The sequence below is a fragment of the Amblyraja radiata genome, chromosome 2 (assembly GCF_010909765.2).
Source record: "Amblyraja radiata isolate CabotCenter1 chromosome 2, sAmbRad1.1.pri, whole genome shotgun sequence".
NCBI classification, from domain to species: domain Eukaryota; kingdom Metazoa; phylum Chordata; class Chondrichthyes; order Rajiformes; family Rajidae; genus Amblyraja; species Amblyraja radiata.
Genome location: NC_045957.1, coordinates 51,573,810 through 51,593,037, shown reverse-complemented (window position 1 = coordinate 51,593,037; position 19,228 = coordinate 51,573,810). Strand labels below are relative to the sequence as shown.

Below are 19,228 nucleotides of genomic sequence, written 5' to 3'. Positions count from 1 at the left end.
TCCTTTCACCACTTTTGAACCCCAGGGTCCTAGGCAGGTAATTGTATTGGTAAGGGCTGGAACAAGGCACTCTCAACAATACCATAAGTACCTCCAGAAATTATCCATTTCACAATTTCTTAAAAAATAGTCAATAAATTATAATATAAATCATCATAAAAGTTATTATGACACTTACACTTCAACATTGAATACCCAGTTACCATGGAAATGGAAGCTTTCCAATTATAGATCTCATTTTTTATCTGCCCATTGGGAACTTCGTAAAAATGGCACTGCTAATTGCCGATTTATAAATATTGAATGCTGCTCAGTGAACGCTCTCTATCTCTGATGTTAGTAGCATCATAGAAACTTAATCAGCTTGAGGAAGAGGCGTAGGATCCCATATGGATTTCATTTTCATTAGATTTAATTGGGGTCGATCTAAAAAAAGGGCTAACTGCAAGATGCAGAACTGAATGTAATAATTTAACATAAATCAAAATAATTATTACAGCTATGATATCCCAAGGACTTTTCTTGCAGATAAAAGGTGTAGGGCTCAAATCTCATAGATATGACACTTTCAAACATTTTTTTGAGCATCATTTGCTTGCTCCAAGTTTTATTTGAACCAGTCCAAACATCAACCTATAATTGACGATAGACTGGCGAGTCTAAAGAAGGGTCCCGATCTAAAACTTCACCCATCCTTTTCCTCCAGAGATGCTGCCTGACCCGCTGAGTTACTTCAGCACTTTGTGTCTATTGTCAGTAAAAAAAACAGCATCTGCAGTTCCTTTCTAACCAGTTTTAATGTATAACTTCAGACCATTCTCATGAATATCTCACTTTGGGAGCAGAAGCGTTTCTCATATCATATAATATATGGTCCTTCCAGGTCTGCAAAAAACACTTCCAGTTGCCTCCACTATGAGATATAGAACACAGAACTTAGAATATAACAGGACCTTCGACCCACAATATCTCTGCTGACTATGGTGACAATTTAAACTAATCCCATCTGCTTGCACATGATCTATATAATTCCCTGCTTGTGCTTGTCTAAATGTCTCTCAATATTGATGTCATATTTGCTTTCATCATTTCACCTGCCATCACTTTCCAGGCACCCATCACTCTCTGTTCAAAAAAACTTTACCTCACTAATCTCCATTAATTCCCCCCCCCCCCCCCCCCCCCCATCTTAAATCTGTGCCGCAGGGTAACATTTCCACCCTGGTAGAAAGACCAGTTTTATATACTTCTATCAGCTCTCCTCGGCCATTGCTACAGTGAAAACAATCCAAATTTGTCTGACCTTTCCCTCCAGATAATAGACTTTATTTCAGGCAATATCTTTGTCCTGACCTGAAATGTCACGGATCCAGGGATGCTGCTTGACCCGCTGAGTTTTAGTTTAGTTTAGAGATACAGTGCAGAAACAGGCCCATCGGCCCACCGAGTCCACACTGACCAGCGATCCCCACACATTAACACCATCCTACACATACTAGGGATGATTTTCACTTATACCAAGTCTATTAACTTACAAACCTGTACGTCTTTGGAGTGTGGGAGAAAACCGTAGATCTCAGAGAAAACCCAGGCAGGTCACGGGGAGAATGTACAAACTCCGCACTGACATCCGTAGCCAGGATCGAACCCGGGTGTCTGGTGCTGTAAGCGCTGCAAGGCAGTATTTCTACCCCTGCGCCACCGTGCCACCCTACACCAGCACTTTGTGTCTTTTTTTCGTAAACCAGCCTCTGCAGTTCCATGCTTCTACATTTGGACTGTTCCAGTGCAAAATATATTTGGTGAACCTTTCTCCCGTACATCTTTCCTGTAATGCAGCATCCAGAATTGCACACGATATTCCAAATATGGCCTAATCTAAGTTTTATTCAACTGCAACATGACTTCCCTACTTTTATACTCGATCATTTCATTATTTCCTAAAAGAACTCAATCGGGTTTGTAAAAAATAACGATCTCCCAGCCAAAGCCATGCCGATTATAAATCCATGGTTATCCGGGTATTCCCAGAGTTTGCAGACAGCACCATTCACAGTCTAGTGTAAAGAATTTAGGGAATTCCATCAAACAAGATATCCAACAAATAAAGCAGAAGTTTTACACCTACAGGGTTTATAATAAAACAATTGTTCACCCCACTGTGAACAGTTGTTTAGTTTTCACTGTTCATGGTACCATATTGGAATTCTTCTCTTCTGCACCTCAAAATAGCTTTTGAATAAGCAATTATTTGAGATTACAAGAGTAATAATTAGTAAAGAATACTGTGCTGAAATTTAAAAAGTTTTTTTTGAAACACTAATGCCCTGCAAAAAATTGATAGAACAGTACATCTTATGAACAGGCTCTTCAGCCCACCATGTCCATGCTGAAATCAATACAAATGCCAAAGTTTGAAATTAAATGATCAAGTCAATGAATAGGTTGTGACTTTTTCCAGAAAGATAAAGAAAATAGTTCTGCCATAAGAATCACAGTTTGCTGAACCATGATCAAAATTGTTTTAAGATATTTGAAGTAATTTGTGTTGCAATTAGTAATTACATGAGTTTCAAGTTGATGCCCTAACAAAATAATAAGTCCAAATCTTTATTGTGTACCGACAATATTATTGGCCTGGACGTGTGTAACTAAAACATTTATCTTTGTACATCTAAAGTTGTGGTCAGTAACTTGCTACTGTTTTGTTGACTGCTCTCCAACATATTGTTTCAGTAGCTGGTGATCTTTACAAAGAACAATTATTAGTTAATTTAGAGAAAATAGACACAAAGTGCTGGAGCAACTCAGCGGGTCAGGCAGCATCTCCGGTGAAAAAGGATGGGTAACCTTTCGAGTCGGGACCCTTCTTCAGACAGTTAATTTAGAATTAAAAAAAAAAAATGTTTGAGTGCTTTTAATGTTTTATAAGGATTTGTATGTTTACAAGATTTAAATTTGTTTTTAATAGATTGTGAGCGTTTGACAGCTTGGGCAGTTTACGGATATTACTTGGCTGTCAAAGCTTTTTCTGGATGGATGGATGTTCTTTTTCTTCTCTCAACACACCCCTCCACAACCTAATCACAACCCCACCAAATAAATGCACATAAGATCCCACAATACTGGGGAAACCCTTGCCATTACTCAGAGCATGGGGCCTGCTTGCTGTCTTACATAATACCTTGTTAGCTCAATCGCTCAACAAATATATATATAATTTTTACGAAATCACTTGTGAATGTGCATAGCTTACTGCTGCCAACAGATTTGGCCCATTAAAGTATTGAAAAGATCTCAACACTGTTTATTTTATTCCAATTACCCCGGTCACTATTTAGCAACACAATTTAAGATATAGGAGACTGTTAAAATGAATGGATTATGGATGATGCAATGTAGGGCAATAGACTGTCAAATTTTAACAGCAACAATGTATTGTACATATAGAGCACATATAATATGGAAAAACATTCCGCAGCACAGCACAGCACAGCACAAGAATGCCGTCAAGCAAAATTTGACAACAAGCCACATGAGGGAATATTAAGGTTGATGATCGGAAATTTGATTAAAGAATTTAGTGTACAAGAGGATATTCAAACTGTAGTGAAAGGAACTGAAATTTCTTCCCGGTTTTGTACTGTTGTCAATTTAACCCATTGCAGTGATTACATCAGTTATTTTCTAACCACATTGGTCAATACTGGCCTACTTTCACATCTGCTTTTTAGGAGAAGTAAATGTATAAAGATATGGGATTTTAGGAAGATTCTGTATTTGGGCCTCTGCATACTATTAGTGTCGACCGATTTAAATTGTGTCAGTATCAAGAAATTGCGAGCTTGTGCAAGGTTATATGGATGTAGATCGTAAAACTGGAGGCAGTAGCAGGGTAAAGGCCTTCAGAGTTATAAAACAGGGATAAAACTGAGCTGCAGCTTAAACTTGGTACAATAATTTAATCAATATTTGTCAATGAGGATTCAATGAAATGAAAAATTAATTAATTTTGACTTTTGTAAAAAGCCTAAAAATTCATTTGCACAGATGGTGTCTGCATGTAACGCAATGGATAGCAGGTGCAACAAAACTCCTCAGTCATAAGTTCTGAGTCATCAGGAACAACTGAACAGCCCCACACATCTCGCACGTGTCATGCTGTTACAGAGTATGCAAGGGAAAGTATCAGGTTAAGTCTGGAACTGCGCCAGGACCAGGAAAAAGTGAAGTCCAGGTTTATGGTCATCGAGGGATTGGATCAGAGCCTTCGTCCAGGGTTGAATGTGAAATCTAAGGTCAGGGCATCAAACATGAAGATGGTGGTAATTGGGGAAATGAGGGCAGGATTTTTTCATTGGCAGGGCAGGGTTTGGAACCATGGGAGAGGGACCAGATGAAGAGTAGGTAAATAAATGAACCTACTTGAGTGGAGTGACGAGTTGGGAATTGCTCAGAGCTTTTAGATCAATGTTGTTCTGTGGAATTATTGATTAACAGAAGCACTACAGAACAATGTGACTTAATTTCCAGTGTGCTGCTCATCATCATTCTATTTGTGTCTGATATATGCAAGTATAAATAGTGACTGGAAATATCTGATCAAATTTCTGGTTCAGAACAACTTGATGTGGAATCATTGTAATCGCATTCCACCCCTGACTGGCTGATTTATTATCTGTAGAGCTGAAAATAAAAAGCAACAACACCATATCAACATCTGTAGCTATTAGCTGGATTGAACTAGTGTGAGTGAAGTATTAAGCTGATTGCCAATTGGTGTTGGACAACAGCTGGTCCATGAAGCTGGTCTGGCTGGGTTTATAAAACATAATGAGGAGATTGTGGTAGATGTGAAATGAGCAAACATTAGTGAGGACGATTTTGGAGTGCTAAGGTGCTATGCTGTAATCGCTGCCAAAGGTGCCTCAACAAAGTACTGAGTAAAGGGTCTGAATACAAGATCCTAACCCTCTCCTTTACAATGACCTCTACGCTAATTGAAGCTAATGGAGTCGTTGCTATAATGCTAGTTTAGGTCATGGTAATCTCATGTTTCATTGCACTGGAAGTTTTACTTGTTGCATGTCATGGACCTATTCAGGGTTGTTTTTCATCTGTCAATTTATCTGAAGCTGCTAATCACTTTTTGTGTTTATCATATGTACTGGTGATAGATGGATGCCTAGTTTATTAGACCAATTGTTTATGTACTTCAAAGACAATTCAGTGTATCAAGTCCTTGAAATGTCTTGTTGCCATATGTTGCTGTGTAAAAAAAGGCAGATATTCTTCCATTCAGAAGTGTTATTAAATTTAATTTTTGTACTTTATTGAGATTTTTAACCAGTCACAGTTATGGGAAATATATGGTAACTGCAAATCTCTGTTACATAGCAGTGATAAATTACTGGAAAATTTGTCAGCATTTTTGTAGTGCGATGGTATTATAACATTGCTTATTGCTAAATTTCTCTCTGGTTACTGGCTGCCCAAGGACAAAGAAATGGCCTGGTTGCCACTTCAATCCCTTGAAAGTGTTATCTAGAGCCAGGATTTTGCCATAAATGCCAAATGTCCTTTCATGCCTTTTTTGATGATTTCACCAGGATAATGCCTTTTTCACGATCGAGTAACTAAATCAGCCTTTTTTTGCCGTTTTGCTAAGAGGTCGTGCTATTTTCTCTAGTTGTACCGTGATTACAATGATGTTTTCTATGTAAACATGTTAATGTTATTATTAACGTGTTAACATAGTATAACTTGCAAGAAGACTTCCACCACTGGGGCGGAACCTAGGGTGCCACCGTCGGTAAACATAGAAACATAGAAATTAGGTGCAGGAGTAGGCCATTCGGCCCTTCGAGCCTGCACCGCCATTCAATATGATCATGGCTGATCATCCAACTCAGTATCCCGTACCTGCCTTCTCTCCATACCCTCTGATCCCCTTAGCCACAAGGGCCACATCTAACTCCCTCTTAAATATAGCCAATGAACTGGCCTCGACTACCCTCTGTGGCAGAGAGTTCCAGAGATTCACCACTCTCTGTGAAAAAAGTTCTTCTCATCTCGGTTTTAAAGGATTTCCCCCTTATCCTTAAGTAGTTCATTCGTTCGTGCCGCTGCCCGCTGGTTCATGATCTATTTAAGAATGAACTGGCTGCCTGTAACTATCAGAAAGTTCTGGTTACCTTGCAATTAAATTTGAATGAGATCTCACCAAAAACTTGTCTTAAGTCTCTGGCTGATGAAACAAACCTCCTCGGGACGTACCATTTCTCAATGGAAAGCTGTCCAAAGGCTGAAATTTATTCTATTAAATGCAATCCCCATGGACTTAAAATATTCACACTTTCATATTTTTATTATATTTTAAACCTAAATTAAAGCCCACCCATTCAGCAAACCAAAGGAATTAATTGGCATATGACCCATATTCTATTATCATTCCTCAGGTTTTGGCAGATTTAATCTTGATATTCTATTTCTGGAGCATGATAATAATGGTTATAATCTTTTTGTCAGCAGATAGCAAACTTGGAAAAGAATGCTGATTCCAATCTATCAAATTCCACAAGAAAGGTAGGCAGTATAATAAACTCCTAGAAGGTCATTTGCCCATTGTTTCTATATCCAGAAGCCAAAGGGGGTGATCATCTGATTATTGTATGTGTCCATGTTTCAAATCATTTGTGCAAAAGAAAATAATTCCATAGTCGACCATCATAATTCTCTGCTGAGTTGTAGATAGTTGATTAATATGAAGCTTTGCCAAGTGGGTAATAATTCTGGATGGTCTGTTGTTTAGCTTAGAGATCGTAACAACATGGTAACAGGTCCTTTTGCTCATCGATTCCGTGCCAACCAGCAACCACTAGGGACAATTTACAAAAGCCTTATATATCTACACGTCCTTGGAATGTGGGAGGAAACTGGAGCATCCAGAGAAAACCCACATGGTCACGGGGAGTACAAACTCCATACAGACAGTACCCATAGTCTGGATTGAACCTGGATCTTTGGCGCTGTAAGACAACATCTCCGGCAATGTAAGGCAGCAATTGCACCACTGTGTCACCCTTTACATTGTGTTCAGTGATGGAAATGGGGGAGTACGCAGGGGGACGGCGTTCCCCTAGTTTTCAGTTTCCATCCTGTGCATGAATTCGCAGCTTTATCCAGCGCTACTTAATCCAAGGGCGAGCGAACGAGCGGACAGACGGACGAACGCAACGATCATAGAGCGGAATAGATGACACTTCGGGTCGAGACCCTTCTTCAGACTGAGTCTGGGGAAAGAGGAACAAGAGATATACACGGTACTAAGGGCAAATGAATGGAAGATATGGCTATAACTCCCATTTCCCTTTCCCTTGACTGTCAGTCTGAAGAAGGGTTTCGACCCGAAATGTCACCTATTCCGCTCTATGATCGTTCCTTTCGTCCGTCTGTACGCGCGTTCATTCGCTCTTGGTGCACCAGACTGATTCCTGGGATGGCAGGACTTTCGTATGAAGAAAGACTGGATAGACTCGGCTTGTACACACTAGAATTTAGAAGATTGAGGGGGGATCTTATAGAAACTTACAAAATTCTTAAGGGGTTGGACAGGCTAGATGCAGGAAGATTATTCCCGATGTTGGGGAAGTCCAGAACTAGGGGGTCACAGTTTAAGGATAATAGGGAAGTCTTTTAGGACCGAGATGAGAAAATCATTTTTTACACAGAGAATGTGTGGAATTCTCTGCCACAGAAGGTAGTTGAGGCCAGTTCATTGGCTAGATTTAAGAGGGAGTTAGATGTGGCCCTTGTGGCTAAAGGGATCAGGGGGTATGGAGAGAAGGCAGGGATGGGATACTGAGTTGGATGATCAGCCATCATCATATTGAATGGTGGTGCAGGCTCGAAGGGCCGAATGGCCTACGCCTGCATCTATGTTTCTATGGTGCTGGCGCTTCTCACCCTTGGACTCTGGCGAACACACACACACACACACACACACACACACACACACACACACACACACACACACACACACACACACACACACACACACACACACACACACACACACACACACACACACACACACACACACACACACACACACACCATGTCTGGCAGATCGGTGCGGGCCATGGCATCAAACGGATCATGGCAGCTATCGAAAAAGTACGGAAATGGTAAGGGGGAAATTTAAAAAAAAAAAAAACACCCGAAGGAAATAGATGTTTAACAAAAAAAAGGGGGCCGGCGATCGCTCCGTGTCGGGGGGGAGGGGGGAACGCTGGCCTTAAGACGATGGGACCGATTGCTCCCAATTGGGCCCCGCGCCAGTGTAATCTATTCTCGGCTCGGGTAGATCTACCCCGGGTGCAGGGGGGGAGAGCGGGGTGGAGAAAGAGTAGAGGGGTGGAGGGGGAAGAAAGGGTTAGAAGGGGAGGGTGTGTGAGGGGGAATGGAGAAGGGGAGGTGGGTCATTCCCTCACGGTCCCGGGGCAGCGCTCCCGCCCCTCCAGTCGCCGTGCTTCACGCACACAGCCCCAGCTCCCACCCTCTCACTCACCGGGGAGACGCGGTGAACAATACAGGGAGGGCCGGGCCAGGGGTTGTAGCAACGTTTACAAACCTCAACCACCTCTCCCTCCCTTCTCTCCCTCCCTTCTCTCCCTCCCTTCAGGATCTAGTTAATTATTTTTTTCATTTCACCGTCACTAAAACATGTGGTATTGTATTGTCACTAAAACATGTGGTATTGTATTGTCCCTAAAACATGTGGTATGTACTTTATAGAGGTGATCTACACATTTTGTTTGTTACTTGTAGGCTTGCATGAATGCAACTTTATATTAAAATACAGCTTAGATCTGTTTGGTTCATTAACTCGCAGGTACTTTTTAAGTGCACATTTTGATAACTTTCCATTCTACCATAGAGATATAAACTGATAAAGATTACAAATAAAGATATAGACTTTATTTGTATTTCTATGATTCTACAGAGCTTGGCTGGGAACCTGGGACTCACCAAAATTGTTCCCAATTGGGCCCTGCACCTCCTAAGGCCGGCGGAGGGGGTGGGGGTGGGGGTGGCTTGAGTGGGTGCAGGATTTTCTGGAGTTCCTCCCAAATGGCAATATTTTGTATGTTCAAAGTTTAAAAAGGAGGACTAGGCAGGAATATCAGAATGATCACTTGCAGCTGAGAAAACAAAGATGATTTGTGCATGAAGAAGCCATGACCAAAGCAAAGATACTAGAACGGAGACGGAAGCTGGTTACGGAAATGGTGTTGAAGATTACCCATGACCCTACTACGACTTTATCGTCGAGTGAACTATCTTGCTCCGCTATAGGATATTTGGTTGCCAGTCTCCATGAGATGGAGAGTGTGGAGGAATATGGCGCTGTAAGGGCAGTCCACGTCTTTCACCAGTTCATTGGAACTTTTCCCAATTCCATAATGACTGTCTAAGAACTTGGCCCTCATCAGCCCTGGTGTCTCTCTGCCGTAAACAGAGTTCACCTCCTGGACACTCAACTCATGGACCACCCGCTCCTTCCTGAAGTGGATATCAAACAGCTGTAAACCGCTGGCAGGACTGTGACGGAACGCGAATTCCTAGTCAAAGTAGCGAACGTGGTTGTTTACAACGTGGTATCTTGGTCCACGTGGCTCAAACTGGAGGGGACCATAGGGTTGAAACTTCTGTCGAGGTCTCAGCGAGGAGTAGTTGGGATCCGAATCCATCCTTTGGATCTCTCTCGCTCTCTCACTCCCTCTCTCTCTCACCCTCTCGCCTCGGCATTCCCGGAATCATTTGGCATTTTGCGGGGACGGCTGCATCTGCAGTTCCTTGTTGGGTGGGTGGGGGAGCCCTGGCCCTGGCCCGTGGCGTTTTCTGGTCCGTTCCTTCTGTGGGTGGTGTCTGGCCCACTGAGTTCCTCCAGCACTCTGTGTTTTGTGTTTGGCTCTGGAGTTGAAGGTGGACACGGGGGGGCTGGGGTGGCTCAGCAGGATGGGCGGCGGCTCTGGGGAGTGGGTGGCGTTTTGGGTCGAGACCCTTCTGCAGACAATCACAAGTACTCTCACCAACGAGAGTTCATTTCGGTCTGAAGATGGGTCTTCTCTCCAGAGTCACTGCCTGTCCCACTGAATTCATCCAGCTTTATGTCTATCTTCAATTTCAAGAGTTAAATAAAAAACAGAGTGCTGGAGGAACTCAGCGGGCTAGGCGGCATCTGTGGAGGGAATGGATTAGTTGTTTCGGGCCAGGGTTCTTCTTCAAAAGGAAGGAACTGCAGATCAAAGATACTAGTATCTTTGCTGCAGATCAGGCATGATATTCTTCCAACTTAAATCATAATTCCGATTTTATTGTCTTCCTATTTTCAATTTTTTGTGCCCGATTATTTGGCGGCCTATCAACCGCTGTCTCTAAGGGGGTTGCGTCCAATCACCGACCAGCTTCCCTTAAAATTTCCGTCCAATCAACAAATCGGTGTCCTCCCGTCCAATCAGCCGCTGTCTCCAAGGGCATTGTGTCCAATCACATAATGCGCTGGTCACTCGGTGGCCAATCAGACAGTCTCCTAGGGGCCGTTTGATCAATCACCGACCTGCTTCCCTCACCGAAGCAGACGATGGCTGCAGCCGACACAGAGAGAGGGAGAGATGCAAGAAAGCAGCTATGACATATAATACACAATAAACTATATTATAAATACACAATAAACAAGTGATGCATTCTTGTACTCTAACATGGGTATGTCCGCACATAACAAAATCCCCCCCCCCCCTTCCTTCCCAACCTTAGCCTCACGGACTTTAGAGTACCCCTATTTCCTAAAACCCATTTCCATCACTGATTGTGTTGTATTTGAAGTGCCTGAATTATAGGAAACGCACATTTGAAAAGTATGTTCTTCTCTATTTCTGGCACAACCAGATATGCAAAATGTGTCAGTTGTGATTCTGCATTATTTATCAAATGGCTACCATTAAAACCTTGAAATGCAATAACAGATTTGAGAGTAACTTGGGTCACTGTGTTTGCCTGCAGAAATACTTGGTTGCAACATCAGCAAGGGCAGCATCTGCAGTTCCTTCTTAAACACATTAGCAAAGGAGACTTGTTTGACACTGATGTGCTAGCTAAACCTGTATCCCTAGATGGATGGATGCAATCAGTGGGCATTATTATGTTCTTTACATCATTTGGTCTCATTCTGCATTTGGGGTATATTCTTACCTCAATTTTGTCAATATATATTGATTGTATTGAAATTAGCTTATAAAGCCACATCACTCAACTGGTTCATTTTGGGCTGACAAATGACTCACTGCTGAAATATCTCATGAACTCATGGCATTATGACCTCTTGAATCAGCCCTGTACATTGAAGGCCCTCCTTTTGCCTGCTTCCTTATTGTGAAGTGGGCAAATGAAACCTGTCCTGGAAGTTCTAGGGTTGGACCTCAGCAAGATTGGAGGTTTGGTCAGTGATCAGTGTCAATTGATGATTTGAGGAGTTGTTGTGAGAGTCGAGCATTGGGATTTGCAGGGGAAAGCAGTGTTGGGTTCAGCAAGGATTTAATGTCAAGGAAGGACCTTGGTGGTCAGGGAGGGTACGGAGGATGAGGGGTGGGTGATGCAATCACTAGTTAGATGCTAAGATTGTTAATTGGGTAGATTTTGCTTGATATTTATTGGGAGAGGATCAGTAATGAGTGGAGGTTGCATTGCTGGTCTGAAAAGAGTTTGCAATTGATAGAGAAGATGTTTTTTTACCAGTGTTCAATATACAACACTGAAGCTGACGCCTTGCCAGTGATAGAATACATTTGAATAAGAATACCTTGTTTAGTTTTACTCAGCCAAATATCCTGCACTACTTCCTAATTATCTAATCAATTTTCCATTACTTGATTCTTTGTCATAGATATATTCGGAGACCATTTGCTGTGCAGGGCGAGCACTAAGGGATAACTTTGTATCACTGGCACCTCACTTACTGAAAGATCGAATAGCTGATACTGGGAAATTCAAGTAAGTAAAAATAAATCAGTCCATGAAGAGGGATGTTAAGCATGCTGTGTGGAAATTGTCTGCCATGTTTCCTTGTTTATAACAAATGTTCTGAAAAAAAGCTTACAAAGAATTTTAGAGTGATTTCAAAATCTTTTGATTATTCTTTGCAAAAATATTTATGTACACTATAGTCACAAAATACAAATAATAGTAATATTATTTAATTGTTTTAACCTGTGGACATAAATTCATAGAGTGATTTGCTACTTTGTGGATTAACAAACTGAAATACAAATTATATCTTATCCTTACAGGTTATTTACATATTTCCTTGCAACAGACTGCATTTTTTTCGTTCTCATTTCATAAGTGATGGGAGCAGATTTAGGCCATTCGACCCACCTTGTCTACTCCGCCATTCAATCATGGCTGATCTATCTCTTCCTTCTATCCCTATTCTCCTGCCTTCTCCGCATAAGCCCTGACACCCATACTAATGGATGGCGTAGTGGTAGAGCTACTGCCTTACAACGCTAGAGACCCAGGTTCCTTCCTGACTATGGGTGCTTGTCTGTACAAAGTTTGTACGTTCTCCCCATGACGCGTGGGTTTTCTCTTTGGTTTCCTCCCACACTCCAAAGACGTACAGATTTGTAGGTTAATTGGCTTGGTATGAATGTAAAATTGTACGATAGTGTTAATATACAGGGGATCGCTGGTCGGTGCGAACTCGGTGGGCCGACGGGCCTGTTTCTGCGCTATATCTTTAAACTAAACTAAACTAATCTCGGAAGTACAATGAGAAAAAGCAGAATGTAATATATTCCGGCAAAATGCTAATGAATAAATAAGATACATTTAAGATATCGCTTTAAAATTGAAAGTTTGTTCTATTTCTTAATAGGAGAAGCTCCGTGGGATTTGAAATGGTGGACTGGTTGCTTGATCAATGTTCATTCATCGACACTCGGACCAAGGCAGAAGGAATCTGGCAGACTTTGTTAGAACTGGGAATTATATCTTCAGGTAATCAAATATGTTCAGTGTTGCTTGCAATGCTTTTGGAGCTGAGATAAATGATGGATCATGCTCTTGGTCTCTGTGCCAATTCCACCCGAGTTTCACACTCTGATTCCCTTGACACCGGTACAGATTCACAGGTGGATCCTGATTCCTGGGAAAGGAGTCCTGTAGTCCATGGAAACAAGCCTATCGGCAAAACCTATCCAGTGTGTAGACACAAGGAACTGCAAATGCTGGTTTGCATAAGTAGACACAAAGTGCTGGAAAAAGTGGGGCAGGATGCTCCTGGACTTGCCTCCCCCTCCTTTTCCATCTACATTCCTTCCTCTGGCTTTATAATTTGCAACTCTTCAATTGTTTTGTTTCATATCTTCTGTCTTTTCAACTCTGGTCTTTGTCCAACCATCTACTTATCAATTAAACCTTCTCACCTGTGTTGCCTGCTAGGCTTTGTTCCTCCCCTCTCTTTGAGTTTTCTAACCCTCCCACCTAAATCAGAGTGAAGAAGGGTCCCAACCCAAAACATCACCATCCATGTTCTCCTGAGATATTGCCTGATTTGCTGAGCTAATCCAGCACTGTCTTCTTTTGTTCAGTACATCCCTTCTAAGCTCGGCCCATATCCTTCTAAACTTACCTATCAATATATGTGTCCAAATATCTTTTAAATGTTGTTATTGAATCTGCCTCAATTATTTCCTCTGGCAGTTAATTCAATTCATCTACCACCCTCTTTGTGTAAAATTTGCCCCTCAGGTTCCTGTTAAATATTTCTGCTCTCACCTTAAACCTATGTTCTCTGGTTCTTGAAACCCCTACTCTGGGGGAAAAAGACTGTTAATTCACCCTATCTATTACCCCCATAATTTTATATACCTCTTTCAGATCATCCTTCAGCCTCCTGTGCTCCAGGAATAAAGTCTTAGCATTCCCTATAGCTCAAGTCCTGGCAACATCCTCATAAATTTTCTCTGCATTCTTTCCAGCTTAATTGCATTTTTCCTATAGTAGTGTGACCAAAATTGAACAAAATCCTCTGTGTGGCCTCGCCAACATCTTGTGCAACTGTACCATTATGTTCTAGCTTCTTTACATAATTCCCTGACTGATCAAAACCACAGCGCCAAAAGCCTTCTTCACCACTCTCTCTACTTGTGATTCCACTTTCATGAAACTGTGTTCCTGTACTCCTAGATCCCTCTGTTCTTTAACACCCCCCAGAGTCCTACTGTACAACGTGAAGGTCCTGCACTGGTTTGTCTTCCTAAAATGCAACATGAAAAAATGAATGCAATGAATAACCATAATCTTGGTGCCTCTTTATTTTATTTGACTTTTTAATTTTCATAACAGATTTGGCTATTGTGTTGTGGACATACCAACAGATACATAGTATTCATAATGTAGACTTCTAAAAATTAAAGTTGGGGGGGGGGGGAGGGGGGGGGGGGGGGGGGGGGAACAAGATGGTGAGAAGAGCATTAAAATAATAATAATAAAATTTGTCCATTTACCACCTAAAATGCACGGGCTCTTGATTGCATTAATTGTCACCTAGTTCATTGGTAATTCACACAAATTAAAAAAACATACTTAAGTACATCACTTCCTATGTATAACAATAACATAATACATTTCGTAGGTCAAACAGGATGCACCAGACAATAATGTAGCACAAATATTCCATCACCTGGGACATTGTTGATGGCAAGTTAAGGATGATCTGTTTTGCAGTGACAGCCACCATACAATGCAACACTTGATATATTCTAATACAGTTGATTTATTGTGCCACTGCTCTCTTAACAGTACATCTTCAATGGAGTAAAACACATATATTTTGATGTAGCCAATGAAAGGTTGTTCCATTACTCGGTGCTAGTTATTTGCAACATTAAGAAACAAAGAATTTTCTAAATGTTCAATGCACTTAGGTGCCTTGACATATATTGGCATGCTCTTTAATATTGTATGTTCAGCAGCATTATCAAACATACATATATTTCTTTGAATTAGCACATTTAAATAAAACCAAACTATTTATTGGTTTCAAAAGATGACATAAAGTGATGACATTAACTATCTTGCTCTCATCTGGCATGAGTAGGGAATACATCGAGAGCTAATACATTCTCAGTAAACTAGAGAATGAGGGAAAACAGCAAGCACCTCCACAAACTGAGAAACAATGGCATGGGTTGTATTGTTTTCTAAATGGTAAACTGGAAATATATACACGCGTGTGCGTACGTGCGTGTGTGTATATATATATATGTGTGTGTGTATATATGTGTATATATATATGTATATATCTATATCTATATCTATCCCATCTATCCCATCTATCTGTATATATTTTGTCTGTAAGGTAATCCTTGCAAAAAATAACTATTGGTTCTAAAGCTTGCAAAAAAAATGTCTATTGGTTCTAAATTTGGTTCATACTAGCGCTCCAGAAAGCCGCCCCCCCCCCCTCTCCCCCCTCCCCTCATTGGCTTGGCTTGGGTGTGTCTTGAAATTGAAAGGCACTACTTACTGCAAATGGTGGCATGAAGTTGAAAGGCACTATTACTGCAAATGATGGCTTGGTTGCTTTGGCTTGAAGTTGAAAGGCACTACTTACTGCAAATTGTGGCTTGAAGTTGAAAGGCACTACTTACTGCAAAAGGTGGCTTGGGTGCAATGGCTTGAAGTTGAAAGGCATTACTTACTGCAAATGGTGGCATGGAGTTGAAAGGCACTACTTACTGCAAATGGTGGCTTGGGTGCTTTGGCTTGAAGTTGAAAGCACTACTTACTGCAAAAATGGTGGCTTGGGTGTGGCTTGAAGTTGAAAGACACCACACTGCAAATGGTGGCTTGGGAGCTTTGAAGTTGAAAGGCACTATCACTGCAAATGGTGGCTTGGGTGTGGCTTGAAGTTGAAAGGCACTACTTACTGCAGATGGTGGCGTGGGTGCATTGGCTTGAAGTTGAAAGGCACTACTTGCTGCAAATGGTGGCTTGGGAGCTTTGACTTGAAGTAGAAAAGGCACTATTACTGCAAATTGTGGCTTGAAGTTGAAAGACACTACTTACTGCAAATGGTGGCTTGGGTGCTTTGGCTTGAAGTTGAAAGGCACTACTTACTGCAAATGGTGGCATGAGGTTGACAGGCACTACTTACTGCAAATGGTGGCTTGGGTGCATTGGCTTGAAGTTGAAATGCACTACTTACTGCAAATGGTGCCTTGGGAGCTTTGAAGTTGAAAGGCACTACTTCCTGCAAATGATGGCTTGGGTGTGGCTTGGGTGTAGCTTGAAGTTGAAAGACACCACTTACTGCAAATGGTGGCATGAAGTTGAAAGGCACTACTTACTGCAAATGGTGGCTTGGGTGCTTTGGCTTGAAGTTAAAAGGCACTACTGTAAATGCACTTCCTGTTTGCACTGTATATTGATTTTAGATAAAACGCTACCACTTACGGCTGTGATTTTTGGCCATCTTACTCAGTCCCCCTCCGCTGAGCAGGTGCAGAGAATTCTTCCCACCAATGAAAAAAAAAAGTGTTATTAGTTTTTTTTTTAATGTTGAGAATCTCTCTCCTGTCAATCACTCCATGAAAGCCACACCTTTTCCTGTGGGGGGGGGGGGGGAGGGGTTATAAAACCCAGAAATGTGGGTGTGGCTCAGTCTCTGCAAGATGGAGGAGGGAGAGGTCACGACTCGCTGTCTTTAGTGGCTTTGCACCCTACTTCAAATGGTATAAAACTGCACTTGAATTTGGTGGCCTTATACCCTGCTTGAAATAGAATTTCAAGGATTAGCCGTGAGTCAACTACCAGCCCACCAGCCGTGAGTGAGTTGCCAGCACAACAGGTGTGTGTGTGTGGGTGTGTGTGGGTGTGTGTGGGTGTGTCTTTTTTGACCAATGATGACCTGTACACTACACATTGTCGGGAATTTTAGAGGCCAATTAAATTAGAGACCTGCATGTCTTTGGAATGTGGGAGGAAACCGGAGCACCCACTTGGTCACAGGGAGAATGTACAAACTCTGGACAGACAGCACCAGTATCGAACCTGGGTCCCGGTGCTGTAAGGCAGCAACTCTACTGCTCCACCACTGTGCCGCCCTCAAGTTACAACATTTCTTGATATTCTATCATCTTTAAAAGTACTAAACAGTCTACTAATGCTGCAATTTTGGGTTTAATGTTACATTGCAGTATTACCTCCTGCTAGAATGTAAAATTAGTTGAAAGCTAGTGATGATGATTTAATCACATCAATTGTGCAAACTGTTCCAAATACCCACCACTCTACGTGTGAAATATATGTCCCTTTTAAATCTTTCCCTCTCACCTGAAATCTCTGAACTCTAGTTTTTGACTCCTCTACCATGGGAACAATACTGTGAACATCCAACTTCTTTCAGCCTGTCATGATTTTACATACTTTTATAAGGTCACCCCTCAGCGTCCTACGCTCCAGGAAAAGAAGTCCCAGCCCATACAATTATTCCTTATTACTCAAGCACAGCAGTCCCAGTAACATCCTCGTGAATTTTTCTTGCATCCTTTCCAACTTCATGACATCCTTCCTGTTGCTGAGTGACCAGAACTACACGTACTGTTCCATGACTGGTCTCACGAGCAACTCGTACAGTTGGAACATGATGTCCAAACTCCTATACAATTGCCTGACTCGTAAAACAAGCTTGCCAAAGGCCTTCTTCACCACCCTATCTACTTATGTTGCCCCTCTCAGGGAACTATGTACCTGTACCCCTTCGTCTCTCTGTTCTACCATACTATCCAGGGCTCTGCCATTTACTGTGTACTCTCTTTTCTGGTTCAATGTAACACCTCACACTTGTCCAAGTTAAATTTCATATACTATTCCTTGGATTACTATCAAGGTCTGGCAGTGAAGGTTGGTAGGTCCGTCTGCTGTAACTGAAATCCGTTATAAAGAGGTCTGTAATAATGAGGGTATACAGTATGGCAGATCTTTTTGAATAGGGTGAGAATTAATGTACACTTTGTGCCTTGAGGGTCTGAGGGCTACTGGACAAGATCTCCAAATAGGACTTCCCTTCTGCACAGATGGTATTGGAGTCAAAGGATGTGTAGGGAGGATATACTCCCTAGCCCAGATTACTTTCTATTGAGATATTGTGGCCATTAAAACATGCCACATGCTGTGTGTCTATGTGTTCTGAACAGTGAAGATCAGAGAGTTAATGTAGGACCCATACCACAGCCTGAATACAGACTGTCAAGCCGTAAGCCTTGGGGAAGCAGGCATGCCAGCAGATACATCTGCCCTCTCTGCCTCGCTTTCCAAGCTAAAGGAAAAATCAAGGAATTTGCACTTCCTGAGTTTAGAAAAGCAATAACAGCAGCACTACAGCAATAAAGATGCCAAATTGTTACAGTGTAAATCAGCCACACCTTCAACTGTTGGAGTAGACCAGACAGAGGTGTGAGCTTGTGGTTAAGGCCTCATAAGGTGACAGAAGTCTGTGGAATTTGTGGACAATGTTCCCCAGAAAAGAATCCCTGCAGACCTCCTGCAGTGCTGAGGACTTCCATGCCTCCTCTCTTGGTGATCAGTCCAAGTCTGCAGTCTCTTCAATGCATCTAGTTATTTTCCAAGTCATTGAGCAAAGCAGCAAGAGTAACCTGAAGTCAAGTGCTCGGTAGCATTCGTACGTGAGCGTGTAAATGGCTTGTTAAGCTGTCAAAAAATAGTTGTTAAAATATCTTTCATTTGTGTGCACCAACAAAGTTTGGAAATACATCAGAACCGTACACATGGAGAACTGATTTAATTTGGTGCTTTCCCGTCCTCAGAAACATGTGACCAGGAAGCAAGAACTTACTTCAAGAACTGCTCTGGGAAGTGGGCGGAGAATCTTTAGAATTTTTACCCCAGAGTGTGAGTTCAGCCATCGAGTTCATTCAGAACAGCGATAATTAAGGGAATTAAGGGAATAGTGCAGGAAAATGGCACTGAGATGAATGATCAGCCACGAGTTGGTTGAAAGGCAGAGCCGTCCTGAAACTCCTGCACTTATTTATTTTATCCTTGTGTTGTTATGCAAGTACTCTGTTGATTATTAGCATAATTCCTGCAAAACTGGACCCACAATTCACAGGTCTGGCAGTTGTAGTTTTGGGTGCTTAAG

General features: G+C 41.9%; 1 protein-coding gene across 2 annotated transcripts in view; it reads left to right on the top strand.

The window, feature by feature from the left end:
• rapgef5 (Rap guanine nucleotide exchange factor 5) overlaps positions 1-19,228 on the top strand; it is a 143,642-nt gene that overhangs the window by 15,019 nt on the left and 109,395 nt on the right. Inside the window, exons 2-4 of one of the 2 annotated variants that reach the window (XM_033046205.1) lie at positions 6,532-6,585; positions 11,945-12,051; positions 12,938-13,059. In XM_033046205.1, coding sequence (XP_032902096.1) covers positions 6,532-6,585; positions 11,945-12,051; positions 12,938-13,059 — 283 coding nt within the window. Of the gene's footprint in view, positions 1-6,528; positions 6,586-11,944; positions 12,052-12,937; positions 13,060-19,228 lie in introns of both variants that reach the window. The other variant, XM_033046196.1, reaches the window with a different exon arrangement.